The 15796-nt window shown below is 40.5% G+C and overlaps 1 protein-coding gene and 1 long non-coding RNA gene across 2 annotated transcripts; one reads left to right on the top strand and one right to left on the bottom strand.

Annotated features, from left to right (window-relative positions):
- Nucleotides 1–1239: 1239 nt before the first annotated feature.
- On the bottom strand, nucleotides 1240–11264 carry LOC135552229 (uncharacterized). The gene is made up of 3 exons (XR_010457413.1): nucleotides 11189–11264; nucleotides 2177–2264; nucleotides 1240–1908 (listed from the first exon to the last, which is right to left on the bottom strand). It is a non-coding gene; the product is annotated as an uncharacterized LOC135552229 (long non-coding RNA).
- Nucleotides 10357–15551, top strand: tapbp.1 (TAP binding protein (tapasin), tandem duplicate 1). Its single transcript, XM_064983728.1, has 8 exons — nucleotides 10357–10734; nucleotides 11247–11435; nucleotides 11701–11949; nucleotides 12469–12828; nucleotides 13041–13364; nucleotides 13972–14070; nucleotides 14209–14237; nucleotides 14531–15551. The coding sequence occupies exons 1-8, from the start codon at nucleotides 10674–10676 to the stop codon at nucleotides 14540–14542; spliced, it is 1323 nt and encodes a 440-aa protein (XP_064839800.1). The 5' UTR covers nucleotides 10357–10673; the 3' UTR covers nucleotides 14543–15551.
- The last annotated feature ends 245 nt before the right edge of the window (nucleotides 15552–15796 follow it).

The raw sequence follows: 15796 nt of genomic DNA on the forward strand, positions 1-15796 counted from the left end.
TACTGCATTGTCGGAACTAGAAGCACAAGCATTTCGCTACACTCTCATTAACATCTGCTAACCACGTGTGTGACCAATAAAATTTGATTTGGGAACATTTTCTTTCAATTTCAGTCACGCTGTAAAGCTGAACTTCAGCGATGCGGATTGAATAACCTTAAACCTGTTTCATCATCAGCGGGTACAGTAGGAGAGTCAGAAGGGAGTTCAGTATGACCATTTGAACTCTATCTAGGGTCACTCAGGCACGCAGCAGTTAGCTTCAAGTGAGAGCCCAGAGCCTGTTGGCTTGACATGAGGGTATATAACCCCTCTGATCAATCAAATATGTGCATATTCTTATCATTAAACGTCTCGAGTTGTACAATCAAGCTGTTTCCCAAGTTTACTGAGGAGTATGTTATGCCCTAGACAAAAGCCTATAGGCCTGTTTATAAAAAATAAAGTTCACCACTATAAGTCCTAGATTGTAGTGAGAACATTATGTAATATGTTTAAGGGGTGTTCCATGATTGGGATTCCAAAACCAAAAATGTCACAATGTTTCAGTGCTTAGGAAGTATAATGGTTCAAATACACCTATGCTCTCTGTGAACTACAACTCCCTGTTTCACGTCGCATTGAGTCCAGCGGCGACGACCGGAAATGGAGCCGAAATTGTAGTTCTAACCCCTTCTGCCGTTTGTTTAAACATAGCGTACAATTATTTTTAGCCACAGCTTTTGACACCCAACTGTAGATGGAAATGCCATGCTATTAATTTTGTACTATGCCCTTACATCTAAGATGTAGGATTAACATGCTCTTGCTTCTTGCATGTTGAAATTAGGCCTTAAAACAGGGGTGGGCAACTCCAGTCCTCAAGGGCCTGATTGGTGTCACACTTTTTCTCCATCCCTAGCAAACACAGCTAATTAATCAAATTGCATTCCAAACTGAAGCTCATGATTAGTTGATTGTTGGAGTCAGGTGTGTTAGCTGGAGCTGCAGCAAAACTGTGACACCAATCAGGCCCTCAAGGAATTGCCCAATAAATGCATGTACCCAGAATAATGATTTATTACATTTCAACCATACCATGGCCTCGTGTCTCCTCTCTCCAGTAAATACAATTTATCAGAAGACTACATCTCTATTTTTTTTCTCTACACACTTAACCCTTAAAGCAAGAATCCTTAGTTGCTAAATCCATTTTTGGACAGTTAAATGTTGCAGGAGGCAGGTAGGATCAGGTGTAGAAGTAATTATTTTATTTAAAGATGACAATGGTGATATAGATGTTCAAATGACAATATTTACAAAATTATCTTAATTGATATACAAACTCCACAACAAACAGGTCAATGAAAATACAATACCTTGGAAGAAGCAAACCTGTCTATTCCATTCGACTCAGGTTGGGGTATACCAGGCTCACATCTAACAATTACACAGAAATGTCCACAGATACTTACATTTTAAACAAATGACAGGAATACAATGACATACATTAAAACAGAATGGACATGTTCAATAAACAAGAAACACACAACAAATAGACAAAGGCAAAACATTGAAAAATGACAAGGGCTGCTATACAATTACTCTATTACCATCCGACAATAGACCATTACCAACCGAAACAAGTTCAGAAACAGCAAAGAATAAAATGTATTATTGTGTTTGCCCACCGAGAAATATCATAGAACTGATGAGTTGAAGCGACTGCTGGTGGAGCACCATCGATGGGGGATGCTGTTCTTCCTCTCCACGCCTTTTCGGTCATCGGAAAGGTTCTAAATACTTTTACCAGGGAGATGAATTATATTCATTGATCTAACAATATTGCACTGTTACAAACTGAGAAAGTACCTATTGATCTGCACAAGCTGACCAACAACAGTTCCATCACCACTTTCCTGCTATGCCCTGAAAAAAAATGAATGAGACAGGGCATACAATTATGCCTGTAAAAAAATAACAACTTTGTTCAGTCATCTGAAATGAATTACATACATTGCAATTGTATGTTGCTGGAGAATTGCAACATATTGCCTCTCAAGTGTGACACTGACATTTCTGACACAATCTGTAATGGTATCCAGTGTTTCTAAAACATAAAAACATTGACAGATGTGACAACAAATTCGAATCAATACTGACATTCTATGCTTCGAGAATTGATACAATGGTGTACCTGTTAGACTGTGCAATTTCGGCCATTTCCCTTTCAGCCTCTGTTGCAACTTCTGTTGCTTGGGGAAGCCTCTGTGGCAGAGAGTCCACTAAAACAGAACAGGAAATGTTAGGAGCATCACTAGTAGAAGGCTGGACACATGACATTTTTAACAACGCTTTTTTCTGATAAAAGATAGTTCATTACATCCACCGTGGAGCCCAGTTTCATAATATGACCATATTTCCCAGTTGCTTGACGTCGAGTTTTGGAGTGATCACGAAAAAACAGGCCTTATTTTAGGGGGCGTTTTTCACCCTGCCAGCTCCTAATAGTTCTATTGAGGTACTGTGTCACCAACTCACCTTATGAAAAATCTATTCCCAGATTGTTCTACGTCACAATACCTGCTTCGCTATTGTTGACAATCAGACCTGCTCACGTTGTTTATAGTTAAATGTAAACAACAAAAAATCACTCATGGAACTCTGTGGTTGTCCTCAGAGAGAGCGAGAGAGAGAGAGAGAGAGAGAGAGAGAGAGAGAGAGAGAGAGAGAGAGAGGGAAATATTTCCTCAATGAAAACAATGTACTGAGCAAATGTCAAATTGGCTTTTTACCAAATTACCATACGACAGACCTCGTATTCACCCTCACTAATTGACAAACAAACAAACTAAAAGGCACAGTCTTCTCATTCTTTGTTGATTTCAAAAAAGCATTTGACTCAATTTGGCATGAGGGTCTGCTATACAAATTGATGGAAAGTGGTGTTGATGGAAAAACATATGACGTTATAAAATCCATGTACACAAACAACAAGTGTGCGGTAAAATAAAAAATAAAAAACACATTTCTTTCCAATGGGCTTTCGGGTGAGACAGGGATGCAGCTTAAGCCCCATCCTCTTCAACATATATATCAACAAATTGGCAAGGGCACTAGAACAGTCTGCAGCACCTGGCCTCACCTTACTAGAATCTGAAGTAAAAATGTCTACTGTTTGCTGATGATCTGGTGCTTCTGTCACCAACCAAGGAGGGCCTACAGCAGCACCTAGATCTTCTGCACAGATTCAGCCAGACAGAAAATCTCAGTAAGACCAAAAATAATGGTGTTCCAAAAAAAGTCCTGTCACCAGGACGACAAATAAATATTCCATCTAGACACCGTTGTCCTAGAGCGCACAAAGAACTATACCATGGCCTAAACATCAGCACTACAGGTACCTTCAACAAAGCTGTGAATGAGCTGAGAGACAAGGCAAGAAGGGCCTTCTATGCCATCAAAAGGAACATAAAATTCGACATACCAATTAGGATCTGGCTAAAAATACTTGAATCAGTTATAGAACCCATTGCCCTTTAAGGTTGTGAGGTCTGGGGTCCGCACCAACCAAGAATTCACAAAATGGGACAAACACCAAATTGAGACACTGCATGTAGAATTCTGCAAAAATATCCTCAGTGTACAACGTAAAACACCAAATAATGCATGCAGAGCAGAATTAGGCCGATACCCGCTAATTATCAAAATCCAGAAAAGAGACGTTAAATTATACAACCACCTAAAAGGAAGCGATTCCCAAACCTATCCATAACAAAGCCATCACCTACAGAGAGATGAACCTGGAGAAGAGTTGCCTAAGCAAGCTGGTCCTGGGTCTCTGTTCACAAACACAAACAGACCCCACAGAGCCCCAGGACAGCAACACAATTAGACTCAACCAAATCATAAGAAAACAATAAGTTAATTACTTGACACATTGGAAAGAATTAACAAAAAAACAGAGCAAACTTGAATGCTATTTGGCCCTAAACAGAGAGTACACAGCGGCAGAATACCTGACCACTGTGACTGACCCAAACTTAAGGAAAGCTTTGACTATATACAGACTCAGTGAGCATAGCCTTGCTATTGTGAAAGGCCGCCATAGGCAAACCTGGCTCAAGAGAAGACAGGTTATGTGCACACTGGCCACAAAATGAGGTGGAAACTGAGCTGCACTTCCTAACATGCCAAATCTATGACCATATTAGAGACACATATTTCCCTCAGATTACACAGATCCACAAAGAATTTTAAAAGAAACCCAATTTTGAGAACTCCCATATCTACTGGGTGAAATACCAGTGTGCCATCACAGCGCAAGATGTGTGACCTTTTGCCACAACCACAAGAAAAGGTCAACCAGTGAAGAACAATCACCATTGTAAATACAACCCATATTTATGTTTATTTATTTTCCCTTTTGTACTTTTTATTGTTTATTTCACTTTTGTTTATGATCTATTTCACTTTATTTGGAAATGTTAGTATATGTTCCCCATGCCAATAACGTCCTCGAATTGAATTGAGAGAGGGGGGTGATGAAAGAAAATATAAAATAATAAAATCAAATTCTCATAATAACATTCTTATAGTAAATAATCACAATTCACTGGCACCCATACACACACACGCACTCACACTTGCATACTCATGTCCATACCCCCATACCTAGCCGAACCCAAAGGTCTTTTGATCATAACCACACACACACAGAGAAAGAGAGAGAGTGAGAGAGCGAGACAGACAGACAGAAAGAGAGAAAGAGAGAGAGCGAGAGACAGACAGACAGACAGACAGACAGACAGACAGACAGACAGACAGACAGAGCGAGAGACAGACAGACAGAAAGAGAGAGAAAGAAACAGAGATAAAGAGAGTGTTTGTGTGTGTGTGTGTGTGTGTGACTGTGCATGTGTACATTTCAACGTGTGCTTGTGGTGTTATTACATTAACCAGTGTTGTTACATTAACCGGTGTTATTACATTAACCAGTGTTATTACATTAACCGGTGTTGTTACATTAACCAGTGTTGTTACATTAACCAGTGTTATTACATTAACCGGTGTTGTTACATTAACCGGTGTTGTTACATTAACCAGTGTTGTTACATTAACCAGTGTTGTTACATTAACCGGTGTTATTACATTAACCAGTGTTATTACATTAACCGGTGTTGTTACATTAACCAGTGTTGTTACATTAACCAGTGTTATTACATTAACCGGTGTTGTTACATTAACCGGTGTTGTTACATTAACCAGTGTTGTTACATTAACCAGTGTTGTTACATTAACCGGTGTTATTACATTAACCGGTGTTGTTACATTAACCGGTGTTGTTACATTAACCAGTGTTGTTACATTAACCGGTGTTGTTACATTAACCGGTGTTATTACATTAACCAGTGTTATTACATTAACCAGTGTTATTACATTAACCCGTGTTATTACATTAACCCGTGTTATTACATTAACCCGTGTTATTACATTAACCAGTGTTATTACATTAACCGGTGTTATTCCATTAACCGGTGTTATTACATTAACCGGTGTTATTCCATTAACCGGTGTTATTCCATTAACCGGTGTTATTACATTAACCGGTGTTATTACATTAACCGGTGTTATTACATTAACCAGTGTTATTCCATTAACCAGTGTTATTACATTAACCAGTGTTATTACATTAACCAGTGTTATTCCATTAACCAGTGTTATTACATTAACCAGTGTTATTACATTAACCCGTGTTATTACATTAACCAGTGTTATTACATTAACCAGTGTTATTACATTAACCAGTGTTATTCCATTAACCAGTGTTATTCCATTAACCAGTGTTATTCCATTAACCAGTGTTATTACATTAACCAGTGTTATTACATTAACCCGTGTTATTACATTAACCAGTGTTATTACATTAACCCGTGTTATTACATTAACCAGTGTTATTCCATTAACCGTTGTTACATTAACCAGTGTTATTACATTAACCAGTGTTATTCCATTAACCGTTGTTACAAGGCCTATTCCCAGCACCAGAAGGATAAAACCCTTCATTTTAACGTTGGCCCCTGAATTCCTGATGTGTTTTCTCTGGTAATCTTCCCTCTTCAGGCATCAGGCACAAATTATCTGGAAAAACTATTCGCACCAAGATATTAGCTTGTACATCGTTTTTGAGCCGATGAGAATGTAGTAGCATAAAATACAGGTGGAACCAACCAGCAGAGGTGAATTTGATTTATTTATTTACAAAACTGAAAGTAAGTTATATGAATGTCAATCAACCATTAGGTCCAAAACAGTGCTCTCCTTGGAGCCTGGGGATCTGGATATTTTCACTGACTTTGATGGCTTAGTTGCAACTCTTGCAAATATGGACAGACAGAAAGCCAGCCGTAAGATTGAGACAAGCAGACTAATGTAAAACTGTATTTGATCTGAAACAGAAGAAAAGGTCTGATGACAGTCATAATGTCATTAAGTCTGTGATAGTTTAAATGGGTTTCATGCAGAAACATAGAGTAAAAGGCCACCACCTCAATGAGAAGCCATATCTTGATCTTTACCAGGTTCATGTAGTTGCAGTTTTCCCATCACTGAAATTCACCTCAAAGTGTTGACAGTTCATTCTCTGGCATACAGTGACTGCAGAAAGTATTCATACCACTTGACTTATTCCACATTTTGTTGTTGCAGCCTGAATTCAAAATGGGTTAAATATTTTTTTTTCTACACATTTTAGACAATAATGACAAGGTGAAATGTTTTCAGACATCTTTGCAAATATATTGAAAATGAAATACAGAAATATCTCATTTACATAAGCATTCCCGCCCCTGAGTCAATACCTGTTAGAATCACCTTTGGCAGCGATTACAACCGTGAGTCTTTCTGGGTACGTCTCTATGAGTTTTGCACACCTGGATTGTACAATATTTTCTTTTAAAAATTCTTAAAGCTTTGTAAAATTGGTTGTTGATCATTGCTAGACAACCACACATTGTATTCAGGACATAAAGTTCATTTCTTCGACACATTTTCTGCAGTTTTACGTTAGTGCCTGATTACGAACAGGATGCATGTTTTGGAATATTTTAGTCTGTACAGGCTTCCTACTTTTCACTCTGTTATTTAGGTTATTATTGTGGAGTAATTACAATGTGGTTGAGCCATCCTCAGTGTTCTCCTATCACAGCCATTCAACTCTAATTGTTTTAAAGTCACCATTGGCCTCGTGGTGAAATCACTGAGTGGTTTCCTTCCTCTCCGACAACTGAGTTAGGAAGGATGCCTGTATCTTTGTAGTGACTGGGTGTATTAATACACCATCCAAAGTGTAACTAATAACTTCACAATGCCCAAAGGGATACTCAATGTCTGCTTTATTTATCCTTCTACCAATAGGTGCCCTTCTTTGCGAAGGATTGGAAAACCTCTCTGGGCTTTGTGGTTGAATATATGTTTGAAATTCACTGCTAGACTAAGGCACCTTACAGATAATTGTATGTGTGGGGAACAGAGAAGAGTTGGTCATTAAAAAATCTTGTTAAACTCTATAATTACACACAGAATGTGTCCATGCAACATATGTGACTTGTTAAACACATCTTTCTTTCTGAACTTATTTTGGCGTTCCATAACAAAGGGGTTTGGCCTCCCGAGTGGTGCTGCAGTCTAAGGCACTGCACCGTAGTGCTAGAGGCGTCACTACAGATCCGAGTTCGATCCCGGGCTGTGGCACAGCCTGGAAGACCCATGAGGTGGAACACAATTGGCCCAGCATTGTCCGGGTTAGGGGAGGGTTTTGCCGGCTGGGATGTCCTTGTCCCATCGCGTTGTAGCGAATCCTAGTGGCTCATAAACATCCCCACGGCATGATGCTGCCACTACCATGCTTTCCAGTAGGGATGGTGCCAGGTTTTCTCCAGACGTCACACTTGGCATTCAAGCCAAAGAGTTCCATCTTGGTTTCATCAGACCAGAGATGTGTGTCATGTGCCTTTTACTGAGGAGTGGCCATAAAAGCTTGATTGGTGGAGTGCTGTAGAGATGGTTGTCCTTCTGGAAGGTTCTCACATCTCTACAGATGATCTCTGGAGTTCTGTCAGAGTGACCATTGTGTTCTTGGTCACCTCCCTGGCCAAGGCTATTCCCCTGATTACTCAGTTTGGTCGGGCGGCCAGCTCTAGGAAGAGTCTTGGTGGTCCAAACTTCTTCCATTTAAGAATGATGGAGGCCACTGTGTTCTTGGGGACCTTCAATGCTGCAGAAATGTGGTGATAACCTTTCCCCAAATCTGTGCCTTGGCACAATCCTGTCTCTGAGCTCTACGGACAATTCCTTCGACCTCATGGCTTGGTTTTTGCTCTGACATACACTGTCAACTGTGGGACCTTATAAAGACAATTGTGTGCCTTTTCAAATCATGTCCAACCAATTGAATTTGGACTCCAAACAAGTTGTAGAAACATCAAGGATGATCAATGGAAGCAGGATGCACCTGCGCTCAATTTCGAGTCTCATAGCAAATGGTCTTAATACTTAGGTAAATAAGGTATTTCTGTTTTTAATTTTAATAGATTTGCTAAAATGTAAAAAAATCAATTTTCCCTTTGTCATTATGGGGTATTGTGTGTAGATTGATGAATATTTGTATTTATTTAATCCATTTTAAAACAAGGCTGTAACGTAAAATTTGGAAAAGGTCAAGGGGTCTGAATACTTTCCGAATGCACTTTTTCTCATCTAAAACAATCTAGATAACCTGCAAGCGTATTGTGGTAGGCCTACATACAGGGAGGTCTTCCAGCAATCTACTGCTGTAGGTTTAGTTCTTACAATGGCCGTGACACAAATCAATAACATGGGAGGATGATGTGAAAGAGGAGAAACAATGTATTCTTCCAATAGTATTCTCAGAGGGCTTGTGGTTTGGGAGGATGACACAAAAGAGCTATCTCAGGCTAAGGTCAATGGACGTTTATTTGGCATACTGGATGGGTGCCATTGAAGGACGTACATTGTGTTGGATCTAGCTCCATTTGATAGGAAATGGTTTGAAATAAAACAGCAATAAAATCAGATAGTATAGAAATGCAATGGAAAGTGGAGTCAAACAGTGTTGAGGTAAGTCCCACACCCTTTCCAATAAGCGTGTCAGTATGCAGCCATCTTGTGTCTATCTATCCTCAATCATAAGATGGCCGACACACTGAAGCATCATCTAGTTCTAGTAGCCTATACATGGTTGTTCATATTTATACTGCTGAGTGGGATGTAGGACTATTACATTGACACGTTCTTTTCAATTAAAAAGTGTTTTTGTTTCACTAAGACTATAGGCTACTGAAAGAACTAAAAACAGAGCCAGTGTATACCAGCTGAAAACGTGTTGACCATAACTCCAGTAACAAGCCTACACATCCAACCAAGTCATCTGATCATATTTTCACATTTTCTCTCCCCAATGAAAATGTGTTCTGGAATTCTTGCCCACTCCCAGTGTGTTCTGGTATGTGAGTGACGGGAATAACCAAAGCAAGTTCAGTTTGTGAATGGAAAATCCCTGAAATAAACAATAAAAGAGTCAAAAACCAGCCGTCGCACAGGCTACAGTGAAGGATAAACAATGCCACAGTGCCATCTATATGTAGACTGTAACTCTCCTCACTACTGTTTCAAAGAAATCACATGATGAGTCACTTGACTTTTGGGTATCTGTCGCTCTGGGGTAAAGATTCCTCTAGGAACAGATATGGGATCAGCTTCCCCTCGTCCATTGCAAACCTTAACCATTAGTTGGGAAAATGCAAATCTGACCCAAGATCAGCGTTTTAGGGCAACTTCACCCTACTCCGTCATCAGTATGTCGAGAGACGGAGTAGGGTGAAGTTGCCCTAAAACGCTGATCTCGACATCAAAGTAGAAGTTGCCTCACCACAAACAAATCTTGGATCAGATTACCCTATTCCTTCTTGACATCTTGTTTCTCTGCATTCTGAAAACAATCAGGCAGCTTTGTGACATTCCAATTCAGGAAGAATTAAAAACAAGCTATTTAAATGTTATATTTAAAAGGTGGCAGATTTCACCTGTTGACTGGAAATACAAGACAGACAGGGGCTAACTCTTTCATAAAATAATGACCTATCATGTATTAATTAATGCCACTGTACCGAAATCCATATGACATTTGTAATTTCGAACAGAAGCAGCCAGCCAGGTATAAACTCCAATGGTGTGCATGTTCCCAGATTCCAGTTTCAAAGAAATCAAGTGACCTTGACCACGCTGGGGCACGTTTGAAAGTAACGTCAGTGTTGGTGCACCATCTAGTGTTGAGTGTGCATTCTGCAATGTGTGACGTCGTCGTATTTCTTTGCGGGGCAAATCATGTTGTGCACGAAGCTCTCTTGAGTTTGTAAAACAGTATATTTTTCACAACATGTTCATGCAATTTGCGCCTCATAAAACCAGTGTATTGACTTAACCTAATATTGGACACCGTGATGGTTTATCGTTATCTATGCCTCGTCTAGCTATGCACATATCGGAGTGAAAAATGAAAGTGAAAGCAGTTTCTGCAGGCCACGGGGGAAGTCCGAAGACAAAATCATATTTCTCCATGATTTAACAACTCCAAACTACACCAGAACAGTCGATAACACTGTCGAAGACAAACCATGGCCAATATTTCAACAATTTACAAGCTATCGTTTCTCGCCTTTACTTACTTCATACAAGGTAAAATGATCGACTTTTCTTCGTGTATTTCCTTACAACTATCCGGCATCTGTGGTGTAGCTTTTAAATATATATATATATTGAAGAATATTGAACATGACTTAATATATGATACAATTTGAAACAACTGCTGCTACCGTATCTACTTAATCTACATTGATCTGTGATACTTTTTACTTAGTCGCTTGTATATGCATTTCACTTGGTTGATTAATTTAGATCATTGTGTGAAATGACAAGCACACATTAACAGCCTTACAGCAAATATGCATTCATACGAATGCAATTGCTTTTTAAAATGTATTACAGTTCCATAATAGAGATTTACAGTAATAGGGACTTACAATATTTTTTGTTTTCACTGTCTGAATACTAAGCATCTCCATTTTCTCTTTTGATTGCCTTTTCATATCTATTCTTACCAAGCTAATCTACAGTAGTTTTATCTTCTCACCTGTCCACATTGACGGTCTCACATATTCACACAACTTTCTCGTCCTTCTCTCTTCCAGTCTATGGGACCAGCTGTCCAGTTCTGGAGTGCTGGTTTGTCCAGGAGAAACCAGGTCGAGGTGGGGGATTCCCTGCTGCAATGATTCAGGAGAAGTCACTGCTGTATATCAGTACAGAGAGTGAACAAACCAAGTCACAGCAGGGACCATCTGCAGACATCAGCCATGATAGAGTCTACTACATCACTGGTCAGTACTTATACATTGTACATTACGTAGGACAATCTCTTTAGAAATTATGTAGTATTTGAATGACAAACCAGTCGCTGTTAAGTGCACTCCGTCAATTTGGTGTTACAGCTCAACAATTCGCCATCCTCTAACACCAAGCCTCTCATTTAAGTTATACAAGACTACAAGAGTGTTGTCGTTTTAGGCAGAGCGTTTCAGAAAAATAAATGTTATTTCATTGAAAGGACCACCTCTACAGACAAATCTCCCTCTCTCTCATCAGATCCAGCAGCCATCCTCTGCAGTTCCTCTCTGCACCCACCAGAGGGCTCAGTCCATAAACCACAGTGTGAGATAAACCCCTTCATGCCCCAGCCCTCCACCGTTCAATGGGCAGTCCCGCTCACTGACTCTGCCCACAGTCCTATCTACCTGCAAGCTGACTGGTACTCTGCAGCCTTGCAGGGCCTGGACGGACAGCTGGCCCTATCCAGTGTCATGCGTGCTCCCACGGCAACCAAGGAACCCACTGGTAAAGTGCCCTATGATTGAAAAAGAATTACATTCTTCTTGAGCAAGTGTTGTTAAAGTCAGATTGTTGTATTTAACCATTACAAGTGTTAAAGATGGACTTCGAATCAAAATTGTATACAGTTACCAACACCACAGTGATAATGACTTATTATTAACTGGGGCTCCCGAGTGGCGCAGTGGTCTAAGTCACTGCATCTCAGTGCTAGAGGCATCACTACATCTCAGTGCTAGAGGCGTCACTACAGACACCCTGGTTCGAATCCAGGCCATGATTAGGAGTCCCATAGGCCGGTGCACAATTGGCCCAGCGTCGTCCGGGTTTGGCCGGTGTAGGCCGTCATTGTAAATAAGAATTTGTTCTTAACTGACTTGTAAAATATTGAAAAGAAAGTAATTTAAATGAATTTGTCGTATGCCATGAAGAAGTATAGAATCCAGTGATGTTTATTACTACGCAATGTCACAGATAAAGCAGTGTGAAAGTTTAATGTCTCTCTCCTACCCCTCTCTCTCCCAGTGGTGCTCAGTGTGTCCAGTCGAACCCCCTTGGTCCATTCCAGACTCGGGGAACCGGTGGTTCTAGACTGTGGGTTCTGGGCGGAAGCCTCTTCTCCTCTCTCTGGCTCGGGCTTCGCCGTGGAGTGGCGCTACCAGTTCAGGGGCGATGGCCGTCTGGTCCTGGCCTACGACGGCAAGACTGACCGATTTGCCGAGACCAAGGAAAAGGGAGCGGGGCTAGACTTCACGGCTCTGCATGAGACAGGAAATGCCTCACTGATCCTGCAGGAAGCTGAAGTGCGCCACACAGGGACCTACATCTGCACGGCGTACTTGCCCTATCTCCTGGCTCAGGTGGCAGTGGAGCTGGAGATTGTAGGTGAGGAGAGATGAATACGCTTGATTAGTCTGCCAATACTAAAGCGTTGCAATGTTTGTTTTAGACCTGTAGAATTTCAACCACTATGTATAGTATATTCACTGTAATAACTACTGTAACTCCATATACAGTACATTAGAAAACATGGCATTTATATGTATCCTCCTCTTACCTCATTCTCTCACTCCTATTTCTCCCTCTATCTCTCCCAGAGCCTCCGTCCCTCTCCATCTTCCCCTCCCCGCTCCCTCTCTCCGTGCCCGGACAGGTGGTGAAGGTGCAATGCGAGGCGTCAGGATTCTTCCCCCTCTCCCTGGAGTTCTACTGGGAGTTAACAGGGCCTGACGGTAAGGTCAGGCCCCTGGGTCAGGGCAGCGTGACAGGCCACAGGCAGGGCCCAGACAACACCTACAGCCAGACCACCCGTCTGGATTTAGACTCAGCCAAGCTGGACCTTGGCCGTGGAGGGGAGGTCACCTGTGTGGCCGTCCATCCTGGAGGCACCCGGCGGGCCAGCGTCACCCTCAATGTCATCGGTGAGAGATAATTTAATAGAGCTGCATTGAGTTGATGGATGTTGCTCCTGGGTTCACTGATTCAGAGCCTGATATTTGTATCCCTGTAGAGGTAAAGGTTAGGATTGGGATAAGGGAATCAATCTGTGGTTAGGGGCAATTTCTACCTCAAGCAATGTTCTTTACATTCCATACATGGGTCCATATAGCATAGTCTCTAGGCCTACCAGTATAATAAAGCAATAAGGCCCTAGGGGGTGTGGTATATGGCCAACATACCATTGCTAAGTGCTGTTCTTTGCACGACACAACGCCACCTGCCTGGATACAGCCCTTAGCCGTGGTAGATTGGCCATTTACCACAAACCCCAGAGGTTCCTTATTGCTAATATAAACTGGTTACCAATGTAATTAGAGCAATAAAAATGTATATTTTGTCATACCTGTGGTATACCTACTGATATACCACGGCTGTCAGCCAATCAGCATTCAGGGCTTGAACAGCCCAGGTTATAATTTCTGATATGCAATTACATTGATCTGAAAAGTCAAATACATTTGACTTGACACGTCACAACTTATCCTGAGTATGTCTTAAATGTACTCTCTATCTCTTCATCCCAATCAGGTGTTAATGGTCCCTCCATTGAAGACTCCATGGCGATGGTTGCCGTGGCCCTGGGGCTCTATGGTTTGATCAAGATCGTCTCCTGGACATTTAGCTCTGGTAACTATAATCGGTTTGAACAAAGATACACAAAAAAAAGATGTTGAAGCCGTGAAGCTACAGTGTGAATTTGGATCTTTCGAATTCATTTGGATCTTGTGTGTCAATCTAATGCTTGACCTTGTCTTGCCTTTATAGGGTCCGATGATACTAACTCACAAGAGAAGGTAATTGCGCTTTCGTAAATGTCGTCAGACATATTTTGTAGTTAAGTGTAACTACTATGTGTCTATGTATATTTCCCAGCTAACACTGTCTTGCCCAAATTGGTTCTATCTCAAGCTGTATCCCTCTAGTTAAAACTCCAGCCCCTGGATTGTCAATCAATCAAATGTATTTACTATGGATTACTATGTAATATGATGACATTATCTGTTATGTAGGCCCTTGGATTTCTCCCATTGTCTTTTTTTGTTAGTTTACACACTTTGGGCTCATCCTTATCCTCTCTCAATTACAGAAAGTGAAGTAAATGTGGAAACACCTGGGATGAGTGTGAGTGTGTAATGGAACCAACAAAGCTGGAATTTCAGGAATAAAAGTGCACCGTTTTGTGGAAGGTGGTACACGGAAAGAAGATATTGAGTTTCTGACAGCAGTTGAAAATGAACGATCTAACAAGTGGTCGGGAGAATAAAAATATTTGATTGGGTGACTGATTTAAATATTGACATATTTAAATACGTTTATACAACTGTGAATTCCTCTGTAGAAGAACTCAAGAGACTTGTGCACATGAGCGTATGTACATATGGATGTAGATAGTTGTGTGTTGTGTTATTAGTGGTTCTATTGGGTTAATTGACCCTGGAATTAAAGATTGAACCCTATCATTATTGGCTCTTCTATTGATTCTGAAGGTGAACATAAGACAAAATCCTTTCAATTGGAATTAGTAATTCGCTGGAAGTGTGTTTATATATTGTTTTCATTTAGTTTGTTTAGGGTTTTATTTCATTTTATCTTGCCTTGTATAGACGGTATATAGGCTATAGTGATGTTTTGTTTTTTGCTATTGATGTTGCTACCACCACAACAGAATTGTTAGATTAGTGTATTTGCCAGGAATGAGCAACAACTTTGAGCAAATGAGGACTATTTGTGATGGGATGTAATAACTTCTTAATCTTCAAAGCATTTTCCCCGTTGTTGAATTTGTGTTATTGGTCATAAGTAGATAAGAAGTACTTATCATATGAAAGTCCTAGGATCTTTTGTTTAGGGGTGCTTCTGCTTCCACACAATTTGACTCACGGATGTGAATACTCAATGTTTTCCTTGGTCATAACCTAGCTGACTAAACTCAACTCCACGATTTAGAATGGAGTTGAGCGGCGACGAGTTTGTGCATCAAGTCTCAGTCAGTGGATTCTTGTAAAAATGTACATTCTTCCCACCCTGTACATGTTTGTCCTGTGTCTCTGTTATTTTTTGTGTGTGTTTTAATTTATCGTTTTTGATTAAAGTACCGTTTAATGTGATGTCTGTCAAACTGCACCCGTATCCACTGTTTTTCAATGGAGTAGGAAGTTACTTTATGCACTACCACTCTATACTCTTTTATATATATAGATATATATATATGATTGAAAAACACGCAGATACACAGGACAAACACAGTCTCAAGGTAGGCATTAAAGAATGGCCTTTTTTTTTTAGACTGACAAGTGTATTCAGTCCAAACTCGTCGCTGCTGGATTTGGCCTAGTTTTAACCATATGGTTGT

This window comes from Oncorhynchus masou, chromosome 13 (assembly GCF_036934945.1).
Source record: "Oncorhynchus masou masou isolate Uvic2021 chromosome 13, UVic_Omas_1.1, whole genome shotgun sequence".
NCBI classification, from domain to species: domain Eukaryota; kingdom Metazoa; phylum Chordata; class Actinopteri; order Salmoniformes; family Salmonidae; genus Oncorhynchus; species Oncorhynchus masou.

Bases quoted from the DNA above. Each gene is read 5' to 3' on its own strand.
- tapbp.1 (XM_064983728.1), top strand. From the start codon at position 10,674: ATGGCCAATATTTCAACAATTTACAAGCTATCGTTTCTCGCCTTTACT. The intron at 11,436-11,700 runs GTCAGTACTTAT...CTCTCTCATCAG, and splicing joins TAGAGTCTACTACATCACTG to ATCCAGCAGCCATCCTCTGC. The intron at 14,071-14,208 runs GTAACTATAATC...TTGCCTTTATAG, and splicing joins CTCCTGGACATTTAGCTCTG to GGTCCGATGATACTAACTCA.